General features: G+C 47.3%; 1 protein-coding gene and 1 long non-coding RNA gene across 2 annotated transcripts in view; both read left to right on the plus strand.

Moving 5' to 3' along the window:
- LOC115124244 (filamin-A-like) overlaps window positions 1–16983 on the plus strand; it is a 92015-nt gene extending 75032 nt beyond the window's left edge. The window contains exons 31-49 of the mRNA XM_065005111.1: window positions 269–348; window positions 479–646; window positions 876–950; window positions 2328–2427; window positions 2603–2743; window positions 3115–3243; window positions 4843–5016; window positions 8744–8905; window positions 9053–9256; window positions 11734–11886; window positions 11969–12091; window positions 12233–12499; window positions 12593–12730; window positions 13051–13166; window positions 13707–13839; window positions 14405–14581; window positions 14811–15029; window positions 15117–15314; window positions 15394–16983. Of these exons, the coding sequence (XP_064861183.1) occupies window positions 269–348; window positions 479–646; window positions 876–950; window positions 2328–2427; window positions 2603–2743; window positions 3115–3243; window positions 4843–5016; window positions 8744–8905; window positions 9053–9256; window positions 11734–11886; window positions 11969–12091; window positions 12233–12499; window positions 12593–12730; window positions 13051–13166; window positions 13707–13839; window positions 14405–14581; window positions 14811–15029; window positions 15117–15314; window positions 15394–15578 (2942 nt within the window). The 3' untranslated portion in view covers window positions 15579–16983. The remainder of the gene's footprint in view (window positions 1–268; window positions 349–478; window positions 647–875; window positions 951–2327; window positions 2428–2602; window positions 2744–3114; window positions 3244–4842; window positions 5017–8743; window positions 8906–9052; window positions 9257–11733; window positions 11887–11968; window positions 12092–12232; window positions 12500–12592; window positions 12731–13050; window positions 13167–13706; window positions 13840–14404; window positions 14582–14810; window positions 15030–15116; window positions 15315–15393) is intronic.
- Window positions 6950–8662, plus strand: LOC135562776 (uncharacterized). Its single transcript, XR_010460097.1, has 3 exons — window positions 6950–7192; window positions 7305–7674; window positions 8114–8662. It is a non-coding gene; the product is annotated as an uncharacterized LOC135562776 (long non-coding RNA).
- Window positions 16984–23448: the final 6465 nt, after the last annotated feature.

Genomic DNA, 23448 nt, shown 5'->3' on the forward strand with positions numbered 1-23448 from the left:
TGTGTGTGTGTGGCTCGCTCTCTAACTAACGTAGTTTACCTGTAGTACTAGTTGGCATGGTGAATGACATTGTGGGTAATGGAGTTGATATGGAGGCTGGATGTTGTATGCTGCTGATGGTAATAACTGTCTGTATAACATGTCTGAAATGACTCCCTATCTAGTGCACTCTATAAGGAATAGGGCTTGTGGAGAGGATGCATGGATGACTTGTGTGGAGGGAGGGTCAGACTTCCTGTGTGACCGTTTCTCTTCATCTGTCTCTCAGGAGCCGGTGTGGGTCCAACCATCCAGATCGGAGAGCAGACTGTCATTACTGTGGATGCAAAGGCTGCTGGGAAAGGAAAGGTAATGATGGAGAGGTGTTTGGTTAGTCTTTATCTGTACGTGGAGGGAGGGAGACGTGCTCACTCCTACTGGCTATAACTCTCCCCCCCCCTCTCTCTCTGCTCCTACCTCTCTACCCCCCCCTCTCTAGGTTACGTGCAGTGTGTGTACCCCAGAAGGGGTGGAGTTAGATGTAGACGTGGTGGAGAATGAGGATGGAACCTTTGATATCTTCTACACTGCCCCCCAGCCTGGAGATTACTGTATCTGCGTTCGCTTTGGAGGGGAACTCATCCCCAACAGCCCCTTCCTGGTCACGGTATGTACACAGTCACCTACAGATATATACACAGGCGCGCACATGTGGTTGAGTGTGTTTTTGCAGGTGTCGGAGTCTTGATTGGTTAATGAGACCTCTAACCCCTCCCTCCTTCTACAGCAGATTCTCATTGGACAGTCCGGAGACAGCGTTCCGTCAGTCTAGAGTCTATCTGAACGTTGTGGAACAGTTCGACAAAATAACTTATTGTTTATTCCACCCCCCCCAGGCATTGGAAGGAGCCCCTTCAGATCAGCTCCTCCAACAGCAACAACTACCACAGTACTACAGTCAACAGCCCTGGGTACTGGTCTCTCCATTCCACTCTCTCCACACAGGGGGAAAAGCAGCCATTTTGTGAATCATCAATGTGGCTCCACATTTGACAAAATGGCCGCCGTGTCTTTATGTCGTCTGTCTGGCTGCTGCTTCTGTCATGATGTCTTTCTCTCACAGTGTCGGTGGTTTCATCTTCATCAACATAATCATCATCGTCATCGTAATCATGTCATACTTCATGTTTTGGTGTTTGGTCCCTATCGTCTTTTCATTTCAGCTACATTCTATTCTGCTGTGTTTGGTCTCATCGCCCTCACCCCTCAACATCCTGAACCATCTCACCATCTCCGTATCCAATACTGTCCCTCACCCCTCCTCAACATCCTGAACCACCTCCGTATCCAATACTGTCCCTCATCCCCCCTCAACATCCTGAACCATCTCACCACCTCCGTATCCAATACTGTCCCTCACCCCTCCTCAACATCCTGAACCATCTCACCACCTCCGTATCCAATACTGTCCCTCATCCCTCCTCAACATCCTGAACCATCTCACCACCTCTGTATCCAATACTGACCCTCACCCCTCCTAAACATCCTGAACCACCTCACCACCTCCGTATCCAATACTGTCCCTGACCCCTCCTCAACATCCTGAACCATCTCACCACCTCTGTATCCAATACTGTCCCTCATCCCTCCTCAACATCCTGAACCACCTCCGTATCCAATACTGTCCCTCATCCCCCCTCAACATCCTGAACCATCTCACCACCTCCGTATCCAATACTGTCCCTCACCCCTCCTCAACATCCTGAACCACCTCCGTATCCAATACTGTCCCTCATCCCTCCTCAACATCCTGAACCATCTCACCACCTCCGTATCCAATACTGTCCCTCATCCCTCCTCAACATCCTGAACCACCTCACCACCTCCGTATCCAATACTATCCCTCATCCCCCCTCAACATCCTGAACCATCTCCGTATCCAATACTGTCCCTCACCCCCCCTCAACATCCTGAACCACCTCCGTATCCAATACTGTCCCTCACCCCTCAACATCCTGAACCACCTCCGTATCCAATACTGTCCCTCACCCCTCAACATCCTGAACCACCTCTGTATCCAATACTGTCCCTCATCCGATACTGTCCCTCACCCCCCCTCAACATCCTGAACCACCTCCGTATCCAATACTGTCCCTCACCCCCCAACATCCTGAACCACCTCCGTATCCAATACTGTCCTTCACCCCTCAACATCCTGAACCATCTCGCCACCTCCGTATCCAATACAGTCCCTCGCCCAATATTGTCCCTCGCCCCTCATCATTCTTACCCACATACCTTAGTCCCTCCCCCTCCTCACCTCAGATTCTTTGACCTCTGTCTCCTAGGCAACAGACCGGCCAATGGGAATGAATGGTTTGGACGTGGCGGGACTCCGGCCGTTTGACCTGGTTATCCCCTTCACCATCCAAAAAGGAGAGATCACAGGTACACACACCGTACTGTTGTTGGGCCGCCAGACAGGAAATCATCATCCTCCTTAACCGCTAGATGACGTCACCGCCCTTAACCACTAATCAAACGCAGGCGCATGATCTCAAATCACCTCACATACTGAAAGCCTGAGGTACCTTGCCTGTTCAACCACTGTTTCGTCCCCTAGGTGACGTGCGCATGCCCTCGGGTAAGACGGCCAAGCCGGACATCACCGACAATAAGGACGGAACGGTAACGGTTAAATACGCTCCGACTGAGGCCGGCCTGCACGAGATGGACATCAAATACGACGGGATACACATCCCTGGTACGAACAACATACACTACACACACACCTGGTACGAACAACACTACACACACACCTGGTACGAACAACACTACACACACACCTGGTACGAACAACACTACACACACCCCTGGTACGAACAACACTACACTACACACACCCCTGGTACGAACGACCACCTAACTCTGATAAACAGTCACATGCATCTTCATTTAGAAGGCTAAATATGTTTGAGTCAATTATACCACTTTCTATATTTCTGGACAAGATTAAGCTATTTCAGAATATTTAGGACTGTTGACTGGCCAAGAACCTCTCCTGTGAGTATTCATAGTATCGGTCACTTCTGGATGTGCTGACTCTAATCCCTCTCTCCTCTCTCTCTGTAACAGGTAGTCCACTCCAGTTCTATGTGGACTATGTGAACAGTGGGAACGTCAGTGCATATGGACCGGGCCTGATCCACGGGACCGTCAACAAACCTGCCATGTTCACCGTCAACACCAAGGACGCAGGAGAGGGTAGGACGATTAGTAGTTAAATTATAAATCCATCATAATGATCTACACTGAACAACACTATAAACACAACATGTAAAGTGTTGGTCCCATGTTGCATGAGCTGAAATAAAAGATCCCAGAAATGTCCCATACACACACAAACTTAGTTTCTCTCACATTTGTTTACATCCCTGTTAGTGAGCATTCCTCCTTCGCTTAGATAATCCATCCACCTGACAGGTGTGGCATATCAAGAAGCTGATTAAACAGCATGATCATTACACAGGTGCACCTTGTGCTGGGGACAATAAAAGGCCACTCTCAAATGTGCAGTTTTGTCACAGAACACAATACCACAGATGTTTTAAGGGAGCGTGCAATTGACATGCTCACTGCAGGAATGTCAACCATGGCTATTGCCAGAGAATTTAATGTTCATATCTCTACCATAAGCCACCTCCAACATCCGTTTTAGAGAATTTGGCAGTACGGCCTCACAACCGCAGACCACGTGTATTGCTAATGTCAATGTTGTGAACAGTGTGCCCCATGGTGGGGTTATGGTATGGGCAGGCATAAGCTACGGACAAGGAACATAATGACATTTTATCGATTGCAATTTGAATGCAGGGAAACCGTGAGATCTTGAGGCCCTTTGTCGTGCCATTCATCCACCGCCATCATGTTTCAGCATGATAACGCACGGCACCATGTCGTTAGGATCTGGACACAATTCCTGGAAGCTGAACATGTCCCAGTTTTTCCATGGCCTGCATACTCACCAGACATGTCACCCGTTGAGCATGTTTGGGATGCTCTGGATCCATGTGCACGACAGTGTTCCAGTTCCCGCTGATATCCAGAAACTTTTGACCGCCATTGAAGAGGAGTGGGACAACATTCCACAGGCCACTATCACCAGCCTGATCAACTCTATGTGAAGGAGATGTGTCGTGCTGCATGAGGCAAATGGTGATCACACCAGATACTGACTGGTTTTCTGATCCATGTTCCTACTTCCTACCCTTTTTAAGGTATCTGTGACCAACAGATGCACATCTGTATTCCCAACATGTGAAATATATAGATTAGGGCCTAATGAATGTATTTCAATTGACTGATTTGCTAATATGAATTAACTCAAATATTTTAAATTGTTGCATTTTTATATTTTTGTTCCGTATATGAAGAATCGAATGTGCAGTCTTGGTACACACACACACCGAGTTGATGTGTGTAATGAATGTACACTGAGCGAACAAAACATTAGGAACAGGTAAAATCATTATTTTTGAGACATGGGTTGTGTACCATTGAGGGTGAATAGACGAGACAAAATATTTAAGTACCTTTCAACTGGGGTATGGTAGCAGGTGCCAGGTGCATCAGTTTCAGTTGGTCAAGAACTGCAACGCTGCTGGGTTTTTCAAGCGCAACAGTTTCCTGTGTGTATCAATGTTCCACCAGACAACTTGATACAACCGTGGGAATTATTGGAGTCAAAATGGGCTGGGACACTTTTTCAACACCTTAGAGTCCCTGATGAATTGAGGCTGTTCTGAGGGCAAACTGGGTCCATTTTAGGATATATTTTCTAACCTCTCGCTCTCTCCTGTGTAGGCGGTCTGTCTCTGGCCATCGAGGGTCCTTCTAAAGCTGACATCAGCTGTGTGGATAACCAGGATGGAACATGCTCTGTGTCCTACCTGCCTGTCCTACCTGGGGACTACAGCATCCTGGTCAAATACAATGACAAACACATCCCTGGCAGCCCCTTCTCAGCCCACATCACAGGTAACACACACAGCCCCTTCTCAGCCCACATCACAGGTAACACACACAGACCCTTCTCAGCCCACATCACAGGTAACACACACACACACAGACCCTTCTCAGCCCACATTTACATTTACATTTAAGTCAGGTAAGCACACAGACCCTTCTCAGCCCACATCACAGGTAACACACACAGACCCTTCTCAGCCCACATCACAGGTAACACACACACATCCCCTTCTCAGCCCACATCACAGGTAACACACACAGACCCTTCTCAGCCCACATCACAGACCCTTCTCAGCCCACATCACAGGTAACACACAGACCCTTCTCAGCCCACATCACAGGTAACACACACACAGACCCTTCTCAGCCCACATCACAGGTAACACACACACAGACCCTTCTCAGCCCACATCACAGGTAACACACACAGACCCTTCTCAGCCCACATCACAGGTAACACACACACAGACCCTTCTCAGCCCACATCACAGGTAACACACACACAGACCCTTCTCAGCCCACATCACAGGTAACACACACACATACCCTTCTCAGCCCACATCACAGGTAAACACACACAGACCCTTCTCAGCCCACATCACAGGTAACACACAGACCCTTCTCAGCCCACATCACAGGTAACACACACACAGACCCTTCTCAGCCCACATCACAGGTAACACACACACAGACCCTTCTCAGCCCACATCACAGGTAACACACACACAGACCCTTCTCAGCCCACATCACAGGTAACACACACACAGACCCTTCTCAGCCCACATCACAGGTAACACACACACAGACCCTTCTCAGCCCACATCACAGGTAACACACACACAGACCCTTCTCAGCCCACATCACAGGTAACGCACACAGACCCTTCTCAGCCCACATCACAGGTAACGCACACAGACCCTTCTCAGCCCACATCACAGGTAACGCACACAGACCCTTCTCAGCCCACATCACAGGTAACACACACACAGACCCTTCTCAGCCCACATCACAGGTAACGCACACAGACCCTTCTCAGCCCACATCACAGGTAACACACACAGACCCTTCTCAGCCCACATCACAGGTAACACACACACATCCCCTTCTCAGCCCACATCACAGGTAACACACACAGACCCTTCTCAGCCCACATCACAGGTAACACACACACAGACCCTTCTCAGCCCACATCACAGGTAACACACACACAGACCCTTCTCAGCCCACATCACAGGTAACGCACACAGACCCTTCTCAGCCCACATCACAGGTAACGCACACAGACCCTTCTCAGCCCACATCACAGGTAACACACACAGACCCTTCTCAGCCCACATCACAGGTAACACACACAGACCCTTCTCAGCCCACATCACAGGTAACACACACAGACCCTTCTCAGCCCACATCACAGGTAACACACACAGACCCTTCTCAGCCCACATCACAGGTAACGCACACAGACCCTTCTCAGCCCACATCACAGGTAACGCACACAGACCCTTCTCAGCCCACATCACAGGTAACGCACACAGACCCTTCTCAGCCCACATCACAGGTAACACACAGACCCTTCTCAGCCCACATCACAGGTAACGCACACATACCCTTCTCAGCCCACATCACAGGTAACACGCACACATACCCTTCTCAGCCCACATCACAGGTAACACGCACACAGACCCTTCTCAGCCCACATCACAGGTAACACACAGACCCTTCTCAGCCCACATCACAGGTAACGCACACAGCCCCTTCTCAGCCCACATCACAGGTAACGCACACAGACCCTTCTCAGCCCACATCACAGGTAACACACACACACACAGACCCTTCTCAGCCCACATCACAGGTAACACACACAGACCCTTCTCAGCCCACATCACAGGTAACACACATCCCACTCAGCCCACATCACAGGTAAGACAGCCCACACACACACACACAGACCCTTCTCAGCCCACATCACAGGTAACACACACAGACCCTTCTCAGCCCACATCACAGGTAACGCACACAGACCCTTCTCAGCCCACATCACAGGTAACGCACACAGACCCTTCTCAGCCCACATCACAGGTAACGCACACAGACCCTTCTCAGCCCACATCACAGGTAACACACACAGACCCTTCTCAGCCCACATCACAGGTAACACACAGACCCTTCTCAGCCCACATCACAGGTAACACACACAGACCCTTCTCAGCCCACATCACAGGTAACACACACACAGACCCTTCTCAGCCCACATCACAGGTAACACACACACAGACCCTTCTCAGCCCACATCACAGGTAACACACACACACAGACCCTTCTCAGCCCACATCACAGGTAACACACACAGACCCTTCTCAGCCCACATCACAGGTAACACACACACAGACCCTTCTCAGCCCACATCACAGGTAACACACACAGACCCTTCTCAGCCCACATCACAGGTAACACACACAGACCCTTCTCAGCCCACATCACAGGTAACACACACAGACCCTTCTCAGCCCACATCACAGGTAACACACACAGACCCTTCTCAGCCCACATCACAGGTAACACACAGACCCTTCTCAGCCCACATCACAGGTAACACACACACAGACCCTTCTCAGCCCACATCACAGGTAACACACACACACAGACCCTTCTCAGCCCACATCACAGGTAACACACACACACACAGACCCTTCTCAGCCCACATCACAGGTAACACACACAGACCCTTCTCAGCCCACATCACAGGTAACACACACACAGACCCTTCTCAGCCCACATCACAGGTAACACACACACAGACCCTTCTCAGCCCACATCACACACACACACAGTCAGCCCACAACACACACAGACCCTTCTCAGCCCACATCACAGGTAACACACACAGACCCTTCTCAGCCCACATCACAGGTAACACACACAGACCCTTCTCAGCCCACATCACAGGTAACACACACAGACCCTTCTCAGCCCACATCACAGGTAACACACACACAGACCCTTCTCAGCCCACATCACAGGTACCCTTCTCAGCCCACATCACACAGCCCCTTCTCAGCCCACATCACAGGTAACACACACAGACCCTTCTCAGCCCACATCACAGGTAACACACACACACAGACCCTTCTCAGCCCACATCACAGGTAACACACGCACACAGACCCTTCTCAGCCCACATCACAGGTAACACACACACACAGACCCTTCTCAGCCCACATCACAGGTAACACACGCACCCAGACCCTTCTCAGCCCACATCACAGGTAACACACACACAGACCCTTCTCAGCCCACATCACAGGTAACACACACACAGACCCTTCTCAGCCCACATCACAGGTAACACACACACAGACCCTTCTCAGCCCACATCACAGGTAACACACACACAGACCCTTCTCAGCCCACATCACAGGTAACACACACACACAGACCCTTCTCAGCCCACATCACAGGTAACACACACACACAGACCCTTCTCAGCCCACATCACAGGTAACACACACACACACAGACCCTTCTCAGCCCACATCACAGGTAACACACACACACAGACCCTTCTCAGCCCACATCACAGGTAACACACACACACACAGACCCTTCTCAGCCCACATCACAGGTAACACACACACATCCCCTTCTCATGTTCTGTCTCCTAGGTGATGACTCTATGAGGATGTCCCATCTGAAGGTGGGCTCTGCTGCTGACATCCCATAATGTTCTGTCTCCTAGGTGACGACTCTATGAGGATGTCCCATCTGAAGGTGGGCTCTGCTGCTGACATCCCATTGGACATTGGCGAGCTGGACCTGAGTCAGCTGACGGCGTCTCTGACCACGCCCTCCGGCCGAGAGGAACCCTGCCACCTCAAGATGCTTCGCAACGGGCACGTCGGTCAGTGTTGAGCAGAAACAGACTCTCTACTAATCATTTCTAAATGTGTTGCCTCAGCCGAGAGTAGAACCAACGTTACCAATCGTTGTAGTCTACAGACCCGTTTCTGATTCTCAGAAGATCCTCTAACCTGTCATTGTCCGGCAGGCATCTCGTTTGTTCCCAAGGAGATCGGGGAGCACCTGGTGAACATCAAGAAGAACGGACGCCATATTCCCAGCAGCCCCATCGCCGTGATGATCAGCCAATCGGAGATTGGTGACGCCAGTCGGGTGCGAGTGACTGGCCAGGGCCTCAGTGAGGCCAAAACCTTTGAACCTGCCGAGTTCATCATCGACACACGCGAAGCAGGTCAGTGAGGGTCTGAGGAGGTTCAGGTGAAGCAGGTCAGTGAGGGTCTGAGGAGGTTCAGGTGAAGCAGGTCAGTGAGGCAGGTCAGTGAGGCAGGTCAGTGAGGCAGGTCAGTGAGGGGTCAGTGAAGCAGGTCAGTGAGGGTCTGTGAAGCATCAGGCGAAGCAGGTCAGTGAGCAGGTCTGTGAAGCAGCTCTGTCTAGTGACGCAGGTCAGTGAGGGTCTGTGAAGCAGGTCAGTGAGGGTCTGTGTAGCATCAGGCGAAGCAGGTCAGTGAGGGTCTGTGAAGCAGCTCTGTCTAGTGACGCAGGTCAGTGAGGGTCTGTGAAGCAGGTCAGTGAGGGTCTGTGTAGCATCAGGCGAAGCAGGTCAGTGAGGGTCTGTGAAGCAGCTCTGTCTAGTGACGCAGGTCAGTGAGGGTCTGTGAAGCAGGTCAGTGAGGGTCTGTGAAGCAGCTCTGTCTGTGAAGCAGGTCAGTGAGGGTCTGTGAAGCAGGTCAGTGAGGGTCTGTGAAGCAGCTGTCTAGTGAAGCAGGTCAGTGAGGGTCTGTGAAGCAGCTCTGTCTAGTGAAGCAGGTCAGTGAGGGTCTGTGAAGCAGCTCTGTCAGTGAGGGTCTGTGAGCAGGTCAGTGAGGGTCTGTGAAGCAGGTTAGTGAGGGTCTGTGTAGCAGGTCAGTGAGGGTCTGTGAAGCAGCTCTGTCTAGTGACGCAGGTCAGTGAGGGTCTGAGGGGGTTCAGGTGAAGCAGGTCAGTGAGGCAGGTCTGTGAAGCAGGTCAGTGAGGCAGGTCAGTGAGGGTCTGTGAAGCAGGTCAGTGAGGGTCTGTGTAGCAGCTCTGTCTAGTGACGCAGGTCAGTGAGGGTCTGTGAAGCAGGTCAGTGAGGGTCTGTGTAGCATCAGGCGAAGCAGGTCAGTGAGGGTCTGTGAAGCAGCTCTGTCTAGTGACGCAGGTCAGTGAGGGTCTGTGAAGCAGGTCAGTGAGGGTCTGTGCAGCATCAGGTCTGTGAAGCAGGTCAGTGAGGGTCTGTGAAGCAGCTCTGTCTAGTGACGCAGGTCAGTGAGGGTCTGTGAAGCAGGTCAGTGAGGGTCTGTGAAGCAGCTCTGTCTGTGAAGCAGGTCTGTGAAGCAGGTCAGTGAGGGTCTGTGAAGCAGCTGTCTAGTGAAGCAGGTCAGTGAGGGTCTGTGAAGCAGCTCTGTCTAGTGAAGCAGGTCAGTGAGGGTCTGTGAAGCAGGTCAGTGAGGGTCTGTGTAGCAGGTCAGTGAGGGTCTGTGAAGCAGGTCAGTGAGGGTCTGTGTAGCAGGTCAGTGAGGGTCTGTGAAGCAGCTCTGTCTAGTGACGCAGGTCAGTGAGGGTCTGAGGGGGTTCAGGTGAAGCAGGTCAGTGAGGGTCTGAGGGGGTTCAGGTGAAGCAGGTCAGTGAGGGTCTGAGGGGGTTCAGGTGAAGCAGGTCAGTGAGGGTCTGTGAAGCAGCTCTGTCTAGTGAAGCAGGTCAGTGAGGGTCTGTGAAGCAGCTCTGTCTAGTGAAGCAGGTCAGTGAGGGTCTGTGAAGCAGCTCTGGGGGTCTAGTCTGTCCATCGAGGTCTAAGGTGGACATTAACACTGTGTCTGTGTGCAGGCTATGAAGCAGGTCAGTGAGGGTAAGGTGGACATTAACACTGTGTCTGTGTGCAATGGGGGTCAGGTCAGTGAGGGCCCCAGTAAGGTGGACATTAACACTGTGTCTGTGTGCAGGCTATGGGGGTCTGAGTCTGTCCATCGAGGGAAACAAGTGAAATCGGTGTCTGAAACATTCTATTAAATCGAGGGCCCCAGTAAGGTGGACATAAAAATAAAGATGTGGGGGTCTGAGTCTGTCCAAGGGCCCCTAAGTACGTTGTGATTTTTGGAAAGCATTTTAAATGAAGTTTGATTTGCTGCAGGCTATGGGGGTCTGAGTCTGTCCATCGAGGGCCCCAGTAAGGTGGACATTAACACTGTGTCTGTGTGTAGGCTATGGGGGTCTGAGTCTGTCCATCGAGGGCCCCAGTAAGGTGGACATTAACACTGTGTCTGTGTGTAGGCTATGGGGGTCTGAGTCTGTCCATCGAGGGCCCCAGTAAGGTGGACATTAACACTGTGTCTGTGTGCAGGCTATGGGGGTCTGAGTCTGTCCATCGAGGGCCCCAGTAAGGTGGACATTAACACTGTGTCTGTGTGTAGGCTATGGGGGTCTGAGTCTGTCCATCGAGGGCCCCAGTAAGGTGGACATTAACACTGTGTCTGTGTGTAGGCTATGGGGGTCTGAGTCTGTCCATCGAGGGCCCCAGTAAGGTGGACATTAACACTGTGTCTGTGTGTAGGCTATGGGGGTCTGAGTCTGTCCATCGAGGGCCCCAGTAAGGTGGACATTAACACTGTGTCTGTGTGTAGGCTATGGGGGTCTGAGTCTGTCCATCGAGGGCCCCAGTAAGGTGGACATTAACACTGTGTCTGTGTGTAGGCTATGGGGGTCTGAGTCTGTCCATCGAGGGCCCCAGTAAGGTGGACATTAACACTGAGGACCAGGAGGATGGCACCTGTAAGGTCACCTACTGCCCTACTGAACCAGGAAACTACATCATCAACATAAAGTTCGCCGACCAACACGTACCAGGTACTCATTTCCTGACATCCTCGATTAATAAAAAAAAAAAAATAATAAAATAATAAATATAGTTTTAAAAATGTGTTTGTAGGGAGTGCGTTCACGGTGAAGGTGACAGGAGAAGGGAGGATGAAGGAGAGCATCACCAGGAAGAAGAGGGCAGCGTCTGTTGCTAACGTGGGCAGCCAGTGTGACCTCAGCCTCAAGATCCCAGGTACCCTCTCCTACCATCCAGGAGATGCTGACCAGATCAGTAGACATGATGGTCCAGGTGACCAGTCTGTCTGGTCAGGTCCAGGAGGCTGTTAACCCTGTGTGTGTGTGTGTGTGTGTGTGTGTGTGTGTGTGTTAACAGAGATCAGCATAGCAGACATGGTGGCCCAGGTGACCAGTCCGTCTGGTCAGGTCCAGGAGGCTGACATCATGGAGGGGGAGAACAACACCTACTGCATCCGCTTTGTTCCCACGGAGACCGGCGTGCACACAGTGTGTGTGAAGTATGCGGGCGTGCACGTGCCCGGCAGCCCCTTCCAGTTCACAGTGGGGCCCCTGGGAGAAGGAGGAGCCCACAAGGTCCGCGCTGGGGGGCCCGGGCTGGAGAGGGCAGAGGCTGGAGTACCAGGTACGTGTGTGTGTGTGTGTGTGTTGGGGTTACTATACTGTGAGGATCACACATTGACATTGTGTGTATGTGTTGATCCGTGTGTGTGTGTAGCTGAGTTCAGTATCTGGACGCGGGAGGCAGGTGCAGGGGGTCTCAGCATTGCGGTGGAGGGGCCCAGTAAAGCAGAGATCACCTTCGAGGACCGCAAGGACGGATCCAGTGGAGTATCCTACATGGTCCAGGAGTCAGGTGTGTTGAGAATTGTAACGACTATCTAACCACCAAGAGCCTGGTGGTGATCGTCCTCATTACAAGCATTATCATCAACGTTAGCGTTCTTATTAAGAAGAGGTTTGTGTGTTTCTTACTCAGTGTGTGTGTAACGAAGTTCACTTCATAAGCTCACTTCCCAGCTTGAGAAATGTTTTCTATAGCCTAATTTGCTAAGATGTTGTCAAGCAGACAGTCACCTGTGTTTGAGGCTGAGGATCTGCCATTGAGGACCGGTAAGGACTTGTGGAAGGAAGCTACACAGTTAGTCAGTGATGCCTGTTACACGTGTGTTGCAGGAGACTATGAGGTGTCTATCCGTTTCAACGAGGAGCACATCCCTGACAGTCCCTTCGTGGTTCCCGTGGCGTCGCCCTCTGATGACGCCAGACGACTCACTGTTGCCAGTCTTCAGGTGAGGCTCGGAGACACACACGCACACACCCAGGACTACACTACCCACAATGCAGCAGCAGCAGCCTGTGGGGGGGATATTGTGTGGCTAGCGTTCACAGGATGGTGTGTGTCTATAGGTACGGCAATCGCTGAACATCAGAGTAGGGTTAGAGGTCAGGTCGTGCTGCTGCTGCTGTGTTGTTGGGAAGTGCAAGGGTTTGTGGGAAACTAAAGGACTGTGTGTTTCTCGTGCCTCGTTCTAAAGGCTCCCAACAGTCCCCTTCCTCCTTCTCCCTTCCCATCATCCACCAGGCACTAAAGGGTTAAAGAGGATGCAATGGGCCAGTTTCTGTCTCTCTCTCACACACACACACACACACACACGCTCTCTTTTCTGTCCTGTTCTTCACCTCTGACTCTCCTCTTTACCCCTGTTAGCTGCCTGCAGGTAAGTTTGAGTTGTTTTCTATTGCATTATGTTGAGCATGTGTTAGTGTTGACAGATTGACTTGATGCGTAGTTGTGGTGGTGTTGAGTTGTGAGTTATATATCTGAGCAGGAGTCCGGGTTGAAGGTCAATCACCCAGCATCCTTTGCTGTGAGCCTGAACGGAGCGAAGGGACAGATTGACGCTAAAGTCCACAGCCCCTCTGGAGCCCTGGAGGGCTGCTGTGTTACTGAGCTAGACCAAGGTAACTACTACCACACAATACTACAATATACTACACAATACTTTACACTGTTACTGAGCTAGACCAAGGTAACTACTACCACACATATACTACACAATACTTTACTATACTACACTGTTACTGAGCTAGACCAAGGTAACTACTACCACACAATACTACACAATACTTTACTATACTACACTGTTACTGAGCTAGACCAAGGTAACTACTACCACACAATACTACAATATACTACACAATACTTTACTATACTGTGTTACTGAGCTAGACCAAGGTAACTACTACTACTACAAAATAATACTGCATGATACTATTACTAGGGACAGGGGGATACCTAGTCAGTTGTCCAACTGAAATGTGTCTCCCTCATTTAACACTGTTACTGAGCTAACCCCCTCAATCAGAGCGATAGGGACAGGGGGCTGCCAGTTAATCCAACTCCACGTCTTAATGTGTCCCCCTCATTTAACCCACCCCTCAATCAGGCGCTGCGGGGGCTGCCTTAACCCACGTGCCCCCCCCACTACTACGTTACACTACTAAACAGCAAAATCTCTCTCTCTAGATAAGTATGCTGTCCGATTCATTCCCAGAGAGAACGGTCTGTATCTGATCGATGTGAAGTTCAACGGCAGCCACATCCCCGGCAGCCCCTTCAAGATCAGGGTCGGGGAGACGGGACAGGCTGGAGACCCAGGCATGGTGACCGCATACGGAGCTGGATTAGAGGGAGGAACCACTGGTACGATGGAGGAGGAGTGTGTTACAGACCTGGGTTTCCAAATCATTTATCTGTGCCTGTTTGAGCTTAGCTCAATAAGCCAATATAATAAGTCTCCAAAATGACACACCCTGCCTGTCTGGCACTCCAGGCACTAAAGCAAAGCTCAAATGATTTTACTCCTGGGTCTAATGTGTTGTGGTGTGAGAGATGTGTTCTCATCTGTAGTCATTTCTAACCCCCTCTGCAGGTACAGCCTGTGAGTTCGTGGTTAACACCAGTAAGGCGGGCCCTGGGGCCCTGGCGGTGACCATCGATGGCCCCTCCAAGGTGAAGATGGACTGTGTTGAGTGTCCGGAGGGTTACAAGGTGACCTACACCCCCATGGCTCCAGGAAACTACTTAATTTCCATCAGATACGGAGGACCTTACCACATCGTAGGATCCCCCTTCAAGGCCAAGATCACTGGTGAGGGACCTGGACACATGCTGTACACGAACAACGGAGATGTCAGGCCTCAGTCGACACTCTTAACTTCTTGTCTTTCTCCTCCAGGCTCCAAGCTGGTCAGTAGCCATAGTAACCACGAGACGTCCAGTGTCATGGTCGACCCCGTTACTCGCCAGGTTAGCTCTTCCCACCAGGGAGCTCCCAGCCAATCGGACGCCAGCTGTGTGACAGCCAAGGGTCTCGGCCTATCAAAGGGCTTTATCGGCCAGAAGAACAACTTCAGCGTCGACTGCAGCAAAGCAGGTGTGTGTTTAGTCTCGGGTATCTGACCCTCTCTAGCTCTCAGGTTAGTGTGTGTGTATTAACACTGTCCTCCCTCCAGGTCGTAACATGCTGTTGGTGGGTGTGGACGGGCCCAGGGTTCCCTGTGAGGAGGTACTGGTGAAGCACCTTGGGAACCGTGTCTATAACATCAGCTACCAGCTCAAGGAGAAGGGAGAGTACATCCTGGTAGTGAAGTGGGGAGAACAACACATCCCTGGCAGCCCCTACCACATCACTGTCTAGACCAATCAGATTCGACTCCATTACTGTCTAGAGGCCAATCAGAACCCTCCAAACTAGCCCTTTTGTCTTCATAGCAATGAGAGATTTACAACCCAGACAATAACGCATAAACACTGAATATTCTTCTTCATTCCTCTCCTCCCATCACTATCATCCTCCCATCACTATCATCCTCCCATCCTCCCATCACTATCATCCTCCCATCACTATCATCCCCCATCACTATCATCCTCCATCACTATCATCCTCCATCACTATCATCCTCCATCACTATCATCCTCCATCACTATCATCCTCCATCACTATCATCCTCCCATCACTATCATCCTCCCATCACTATCATCCTCCCATCACTATCATCCTCCCATCACTATCATCCTCCCATCACTATCATCCTCCCATCACTATCATCCTCCCATCACTATCATCCTCCCATCACTATCATCATCCCCATCACTATCATCCTCCCCCCCATCACTATCATCCCCCATCACTATCATCCTCCCATCACTATCATCCTCCCATCACTATCATCCCCCCTCCCCTCACCTATCATAATCATTAGTACCGTAGTCATAGAGAGGGGAAACATGCACCTTTTTATTACTGTAAAATAGCTTAGCAACATGTACCTTCCTTTCCCCACGCAGTGTTTAGCTGTGGGCTAGTGATAGCCTAGCGTATGGTAGCATAGTGTATTGGTATAGGGGTTAGCCTAGCCTAGCAGAGCATAGTATATTGGTATGAGAATAGCCTAATGCTAGTCCAGTGTGTTCATAATGCTAATTCTAAAATGTTTAAGGGAAAGTGGGATACCTTGTCAGTTAAGCTGCTGCTACTGTGGCTTGGTGTTAGCTCGTCTTAACCATAACAATAATGAAAGGGCTTATAGGTTAAACTGTTAGTATAGGGTTTATGACACGTTAATAACAAATGAACTGTTAGTGATGCTAGAGTAGCCGGCTCCTATAACTTCACACTTGTTTTAGAGGTGCGACTAGCACCACTGCAGCGACTGACCCAGTTAGAACGGTGTCTTTTACAGCATATTGACTAGATTAAAGTATTACTAATTATAGTGTGATGTCCATGTCACTAGTAGTATGATTAACTGTAGTGTGGAAGTGATGTCCAGATACTAGTATTGAATAAAAACTGTCACGGTAATAGCTGTAATATTACTAGCAGTGAATATGAGGAAAGTGTTGGATGGAGCGATGAGCAAAATGCATAAAGAACAAATGTTACCTTGTGTTCCTGCTAAATGTTCTAACCCCCCCCCCCCCCCCCTGCTCTTTAGCTTTGTTACGCAGTATTCCAGAATAAAATAACCTAGTCTGTTAAAGGGCTTTAAAGTGTTGTAAAAGACAGTATTTTGATCCACAATAAAGATTGTCTTGAAGGATCTTTGTCAAGCTCAATGTGGTTCTTCTTATCCTTCGATGGCACTCCGGAGATCCATGTGTGTTATTTCATAGTGTTGATGTCTTCACTATTATTCTGCAATTTTAGAAAATAGTACAAATTAAGAAAAAACCCTTGAATGAGTAGGTGTTCTAAAACGTTTGACCTGTAGTGTAGATCACACATTAACTACAGAGATCACATTCTTCACAGACCACGTACTACTAAGACCTCACTACAGATCCTCAGAGTTCCCTGAATTCCTATCGGACCTTGTAGTCAAATTTTTGGTGACTTCAATATTTACATGGAAAAGTCCACAGACCCACTCCAAAAGGCTTTAGGAGCCATCAACAACTCAGTGGGTTTTGTCCAACATGTCTCCTTACCTACTCACTGCCACAGTCACACTCTGGATATAGTTTAGTCCCGTGGAATAAATATTGTGGATCTTAATGTTTTTCCTCATAAACCTGGACTATCGGACCACCATTTTATTACTTTTGCAATCGCAACAAATAATCTGCTCAGACCCAAACAAGGATCATCAAAAGCTGTGCCATAAATTCTCAGACAACCCAAAGATTCAAATCTTTGGGTTGTCTAGACTCCCTTCACCTACCCAAGGATGGTTGAGTACAAAAATTGTCGAACCACCTGAGGATCTAAATGTTACCTTGTTACCTTACCTACATTTATTACCCTAGATGTAGTAGCACCCCTAAAAACATTTGTCACAAGAAATTTTCCCTTTTTTATACAGAAAATACCAGAGTCCTGAAGCTTCCAGAAAATTGGAAGGGAAATGGCGTTCCAACATACTGGAAGTCTTCCGACTAGCTTGGAGAGACAGTACCGTATCGAAGAGCTCTCACTGCTGCTCCAACATACTGGAAGTCTTCCGACTAGCTTGGAGAGACAGTGCCGTATCGAAGAGCCCTCAATCATACTATTTTTCCAATTTAATTGAGAATGAGAACAATCCAAAAAGTATTTTTTATACTGTTGCAAAGCTAACTGAAAAGCAGCATTCCCCAAGAGAGGAAAAGAACCACTTGAAACAGACTTGACCCAGAACATATTTTTTTTATTAAAACGATTGGCCTATATTGAACCTTTCATTCCTCTCAATTTGATTTTCCTTCCTGAAGACTGTGTACAAAATGTTTGTCTGGTTTTTGACCCATCATAGCACTGCACACGTGACAGTGAATTACCTTTTAATGGCGACTCTGCAGCTGTGCTGCTTTTGACACCATCGATCACCACATTCTTTGAGAGATTAGAAACCCAAGTTGGTTTACATCTTATCTGTTGGACAGATATCAGTTCATCTCTGTGGATGGTTTGTCCTCTGACAAATCAATGGTAAGTTTCGGTGTTCCTCAAGGTTTAGTTTTAGGCCCACTATTGTTTTCACTATATATTCTACCTCTTGGTGATGTCATTCGGAAACACAATGTCAACTTTCACTGCTATGCAGAGGACACGCAGCTGTACATTTTGATGAAACATGGTGAAGCCCCAAAATTGCCCTCCATGGAAACCCGTGTTTCAGACATAAGGAAGTGGATGGTGGCAAATGTTTTATTTTTTTTAAATTGGACAAAACTGAGACCTGCTGTTGGATCTGATCATCTTGGATTGTTTTAGTCATCTCAAATAAAACTGAAGCTGCGTTACTCTGGATCTGTCTTTTGACGAATATATCAATATTTCAAGGGCAGCTTTTTTTTTATTACTTTTTTTGTAAAAATTGAACATCTGAAACTTAAAAAATAATGCTTTTGTCACTTCTAGATTCGACTACTGCAATGCTCTACTGTCCGGCTACCCGGATAAAGCACTAAATAAACTTCAGTTAGTGCTGAATACGGCTGCTAGAATCCTGACTAGAACCAAAAATGTGATCATATTACTCCAGTGCTAGCCTCCCTACACTGGCTTCCTGTCAAAGCAAAGGCTGATTTCAAGGTTTTACTGCTAACCTACAAAGCATTACATGGGCTTGCTCCTACCTATCTCTCTGATTTGGTCCTGCCGTACATATCTACACGTACGCTATGCTAACAAGATCGCAGGCCTCCTAATTGTCCCTAGAATTTCTAAGCAAACAGCTGGAGGCAGGGCTTTCTCCAATAGAGCTCCATTTTTATGGAATGGTCTGCCAATCAATGTGAGAGACGCAGACTCGTTCTCGACCTTTAAGTCTTTATTAAAGACTCATCTCTTCAGTAGGTCCTATGATTGAGTGTAGTCTGACCCAGGGTTGTGAAGCTGAACAAAAAGGCACTGGAGCAACGAACCGCCCTTGCTGTCTCTGCCTGGCCGGTTCCCCTCTCTCCACTGGGATTCTCTGCCTCTAACCCTATTACAGGTGCTGCGTCACTGGCTTACTGGTGCTCTTCCATGCCATCCCTAGGAGGGGTGTGTCACTTAAGTGGTTTGAGTCACTGATGTGATCTTCCTGTCTGGTTTTGAGCCCCCTAGGGTTCCTGCGGTGGAGATCTTTGTGGGCTTTACTCAACCTTGTCTCAGGGTAGGAAGTTGGTGGTCTGTTGATGTCCCTCTAGTGGTGTGGGGGCTGTGCTTTGGCAAAGTGTGGTGGGGTTACAGTTGAAGTCAGGAGTTTACATACACCTTAGCCAAATACGTTTAAACTCTAAAATGGATCCCTGTGGTACTCCACAGGATATTTCTTTGGCCTCTGACATCACCAACATTACATACTTGTGTTCTGTTGGTCAGATAAGACCTAAACCAATTCACTGCCTCGTCATTTAGACCCATCCGTTTCATCAGGAGAATATCATGGTCTACAGTGTCAAAAGCTTTCTGCCTCAAATGACCTGTATAGTTCCCCTCACTTTCCTGCTTAATGTGGTCAAAAAGGTGGATAAAGTAATTGAAATGAGCTGTTCTAAAGCCAGACTGGAGTTCATAAAAAGACTGTTTACCAGAAGGTATCCCTCAAGTTGATTACAAACTCATCTCTCAACAACTTTGGATGAGGTTCTGAAGTTTGACACAGGCCTGTAGTTTCCTACATCTGTTTTACTGCTCTTCTTGTGGAGTGAAACCAGGCTGTTTTGAGATCCTTGGGGAATTGACCACTGCTAATAGAAAGGTTTATAATATGCGTTATCATTTTTGCAGTGACACGAGCACTATCCTTTATGAATCTTGCAGAAAGGTTATCCAGCCCAGTTGCTTTGTTGGTGCTCATCAAGCATAGTAGATTGGCAACGTTGTCCTCTGTCACCTCTGTCACAGCTCAAACTAATCATTAGTGATCCTTTGATGTGGTACAAGTTGATAATAAAGACTGTCCATAGTGTCCAGAGAAGGTGGGTAACTTCTTAACCAGAGATGAGGATGAGAGTGGTTAAAACTGTGTTAAAATAATAAGCAACCTTTGCCTTGTCATAGCATAAACATAATCAATATCCAGGCCAATACTACAGGATTTTACCGTATCATCAATATCCAGGCCAATACTACAGGATTTTACCGTATCTTCATCAATATCCAGGCCAATACTACAGGATTTTACCGTATCAATATCCAGGCCAATACTACAGGATTTTACCGTATCAATATCCAGGCCAATACTACAGGATTTTACCGTATCAATATCCAGGCCAATACTACAGGATTTTACCGTATCATCATCAATATCCAGGCCAATACTACAGGATTTTACCGTATTATCATCAATATCCAGGCCAATACTACAGGATTTTACCTTATCAATATCCAGGCCAATACTACAGGATTTTACCTTATCAATATCCAGGCCAATACTACAGGATTTTACCTTATCAATATCCAGGCCAATACTACAGGATTTTACCTTATCAATATTCAGGCCAATACTACAGGATTTTACCTTATCATCATCAATATCCAGGCCAATACTACAGGATTTTACCGTATCAATATCCAGGCCAATACTACAGGATTTTACCGTATCAATATCCAGGCCAATACTACAGGATTTTACCGTATCATCATCAATATCCAGGCCAATACTACAGGATTTTACCGTAACATCATCAATATCCAGGCCAATACTACAGGATTTTACCTTATCATCAATATCCAGGCCAATACTACAGGATTTTACCTTATCATCAATATCCAGGCCAATACTACAGGATTTTACCTTATCATCATCAATATCCAGGCCAATACTACAGGATTTTACCTTATCAATATCCAGGCCAATACTACAGGATTTTACCATATCATCAATATCCAGGCCAATACTACAGGATTTTACCTTATCATCATCAATATCCAGGCCAATACTACAGGATTTTACCTTATCAATATCCAGGCCAATACTACAGGATTTTACCATATCATCAATATCCAGGCCAATACTACAGGATTTTACCTTATCATCATCAATATCCAGGCCAATACTACAGGATTTTACCTTATCAATATCAGGCCAATATCCAGGATTTTACCATCAATATAGGCCAATACTACAGGATTTTACCTTCATCAATATCCAGGCCAATACTACAGGATTTTATTTTACCATAGGATTTTCATCAATATCCAGGCCAATACTACAGGATTTTACCTTATCATATCAATATCCAGGCCAATACTACAGGATTTTACCTTATCAATATCCAGGCCAATACTACAGGATTTTACCTTATCAATATCCAGGCCAATACTACAGGATTTTACCTTATCATCATCAATATCCAGGCCAATACTACAGGATTTTACCTTATCAATATCCAGGCCAATACTACAGGATTTTACCTTATCAATATCCAGGCCAATACTACAGGATTTTACCGTATCAATATCCAGGCCAATACTACAGGATTTTACCGTATCATCATCAATATCCAGGCCAATACTACAGGATTTTACCTTATCAATATCCAGGCCAATACTACAGGATTTTACCGTATCATCATCAATATCCAGGCCAATACTACAGGATTTTACCGTAACATCATCAATATCCAGGCCAATACTACAGGATTTTACCTTATCATCAATATCCAGGCCAATACTACAGGATTTTACCGTATCATCATCAATATCCAGGCCAATACTACAGGATTTTACCTTATCATCATCAATATCCAGGCCAATACTACAGGATTTTACCTTATCAATATCCAGGCCAATACTACAGGATTTTACCTTATCAATATCCAGGCCAATACTACAGGATTTTACCTTATCATCATCAATATCCAGGCCAATACTACAGGATTTTACCTTATCAATATCCAGGCCAATACTACAGGATTTTACCATATCATCAATATCCAGGCCAATACTACAGGATTTTACCTTATCATCATCAATATCAGGCCAATACTACAGGATTTTACCTTATCAATATCCAGGCCAATACTACAGGATTTTACCTTATCAATATCCAGGCCAATACTACAGGATTTTACCTTATCAATATATCCAGGCCAATACTACAGGATTTTACCTTATCAATATCCAGGCCAATACTACAGGATTTTACCATATCAATATCCAGGCCAATACTACAGGATTTTACCTTATCAATATCAGGCCAATCAATATCCAGGCCAATACTACAGGATTTTACCTTATCAATATCCAGGCCAATACTACAGGATTTTACAATATCCAGGCCAATATATCATCAATATCCAGGCCAATACTACAGGATTTTTATCAATATCCAGGCCAATATCATTTTCATCAATATCCAGGCCAATACTACAGGATTTTACCTTATCAATATCCAGGCCAATACTACAGGATTTTACCTTATCAATATCCAGGCCAATACTACAGGATTTTACCTCATATCATCATCAATATCCAGGCCAATACTACAGGATTTTACCGTATTATCAATATCCAGGCCAATACTACAGGATTTTTTATCAATATCCAGGCCAATACTACAGGATTTTACCTTATCATCAATATCCAGGCCAATACTACAGGATTTTACCGTATCATCATCAATTCCAGGCCAATACTACAGGATTTTACCTTATCATATCAATATCCAGGCCAATACTACAGGATTTTACCTTATCAATATCCAGGCCAATACTACAGGATTTTACCTTATCAATATCCAGGCCAATACTACAGGATTTTATCAATCCAGGCCAATACTACAGGATTTTACCTTATCAATATCCAGGCCAATACTACAGGATTTTTTATCCAGGCCAATACTCAGGATTTTACCTTATCATCATCAATATCCAGGCCAATACTACAGGATTTTACCTTTATCAATATCCAGGCCAATACTACAGGATTTTACCTTATCAATATCCAGGCCAATACTACAGGATTTTACCTTATCATCATCAATATCCAGGCCAATACTACAGGATTTTACCTTATCAATATCCAGGCCAATACTACAGGATTTTACCACCTTATATCAATATCCAGGCCAATACTACAGGATTTTACCTTATCA

The sequence above is a fragment of the Oncorhynchus nerka genome, linkage group LG20, assembly GCF_034236695.1.
Source record: "Oncorhynchus nerka isolate Pitt River linkage group LG20, Oner_Uvic_2.0, whole genome shotgun sequence".
In the NCBI taxonomy this organism is placed as follows: domain Eukaryota; kingdom Metazoa; phylum Chordata; class Actinopteri; order Salmoniformes; family Salmonidae; genus Oncorhynchus; species Oncorhynchus nerka.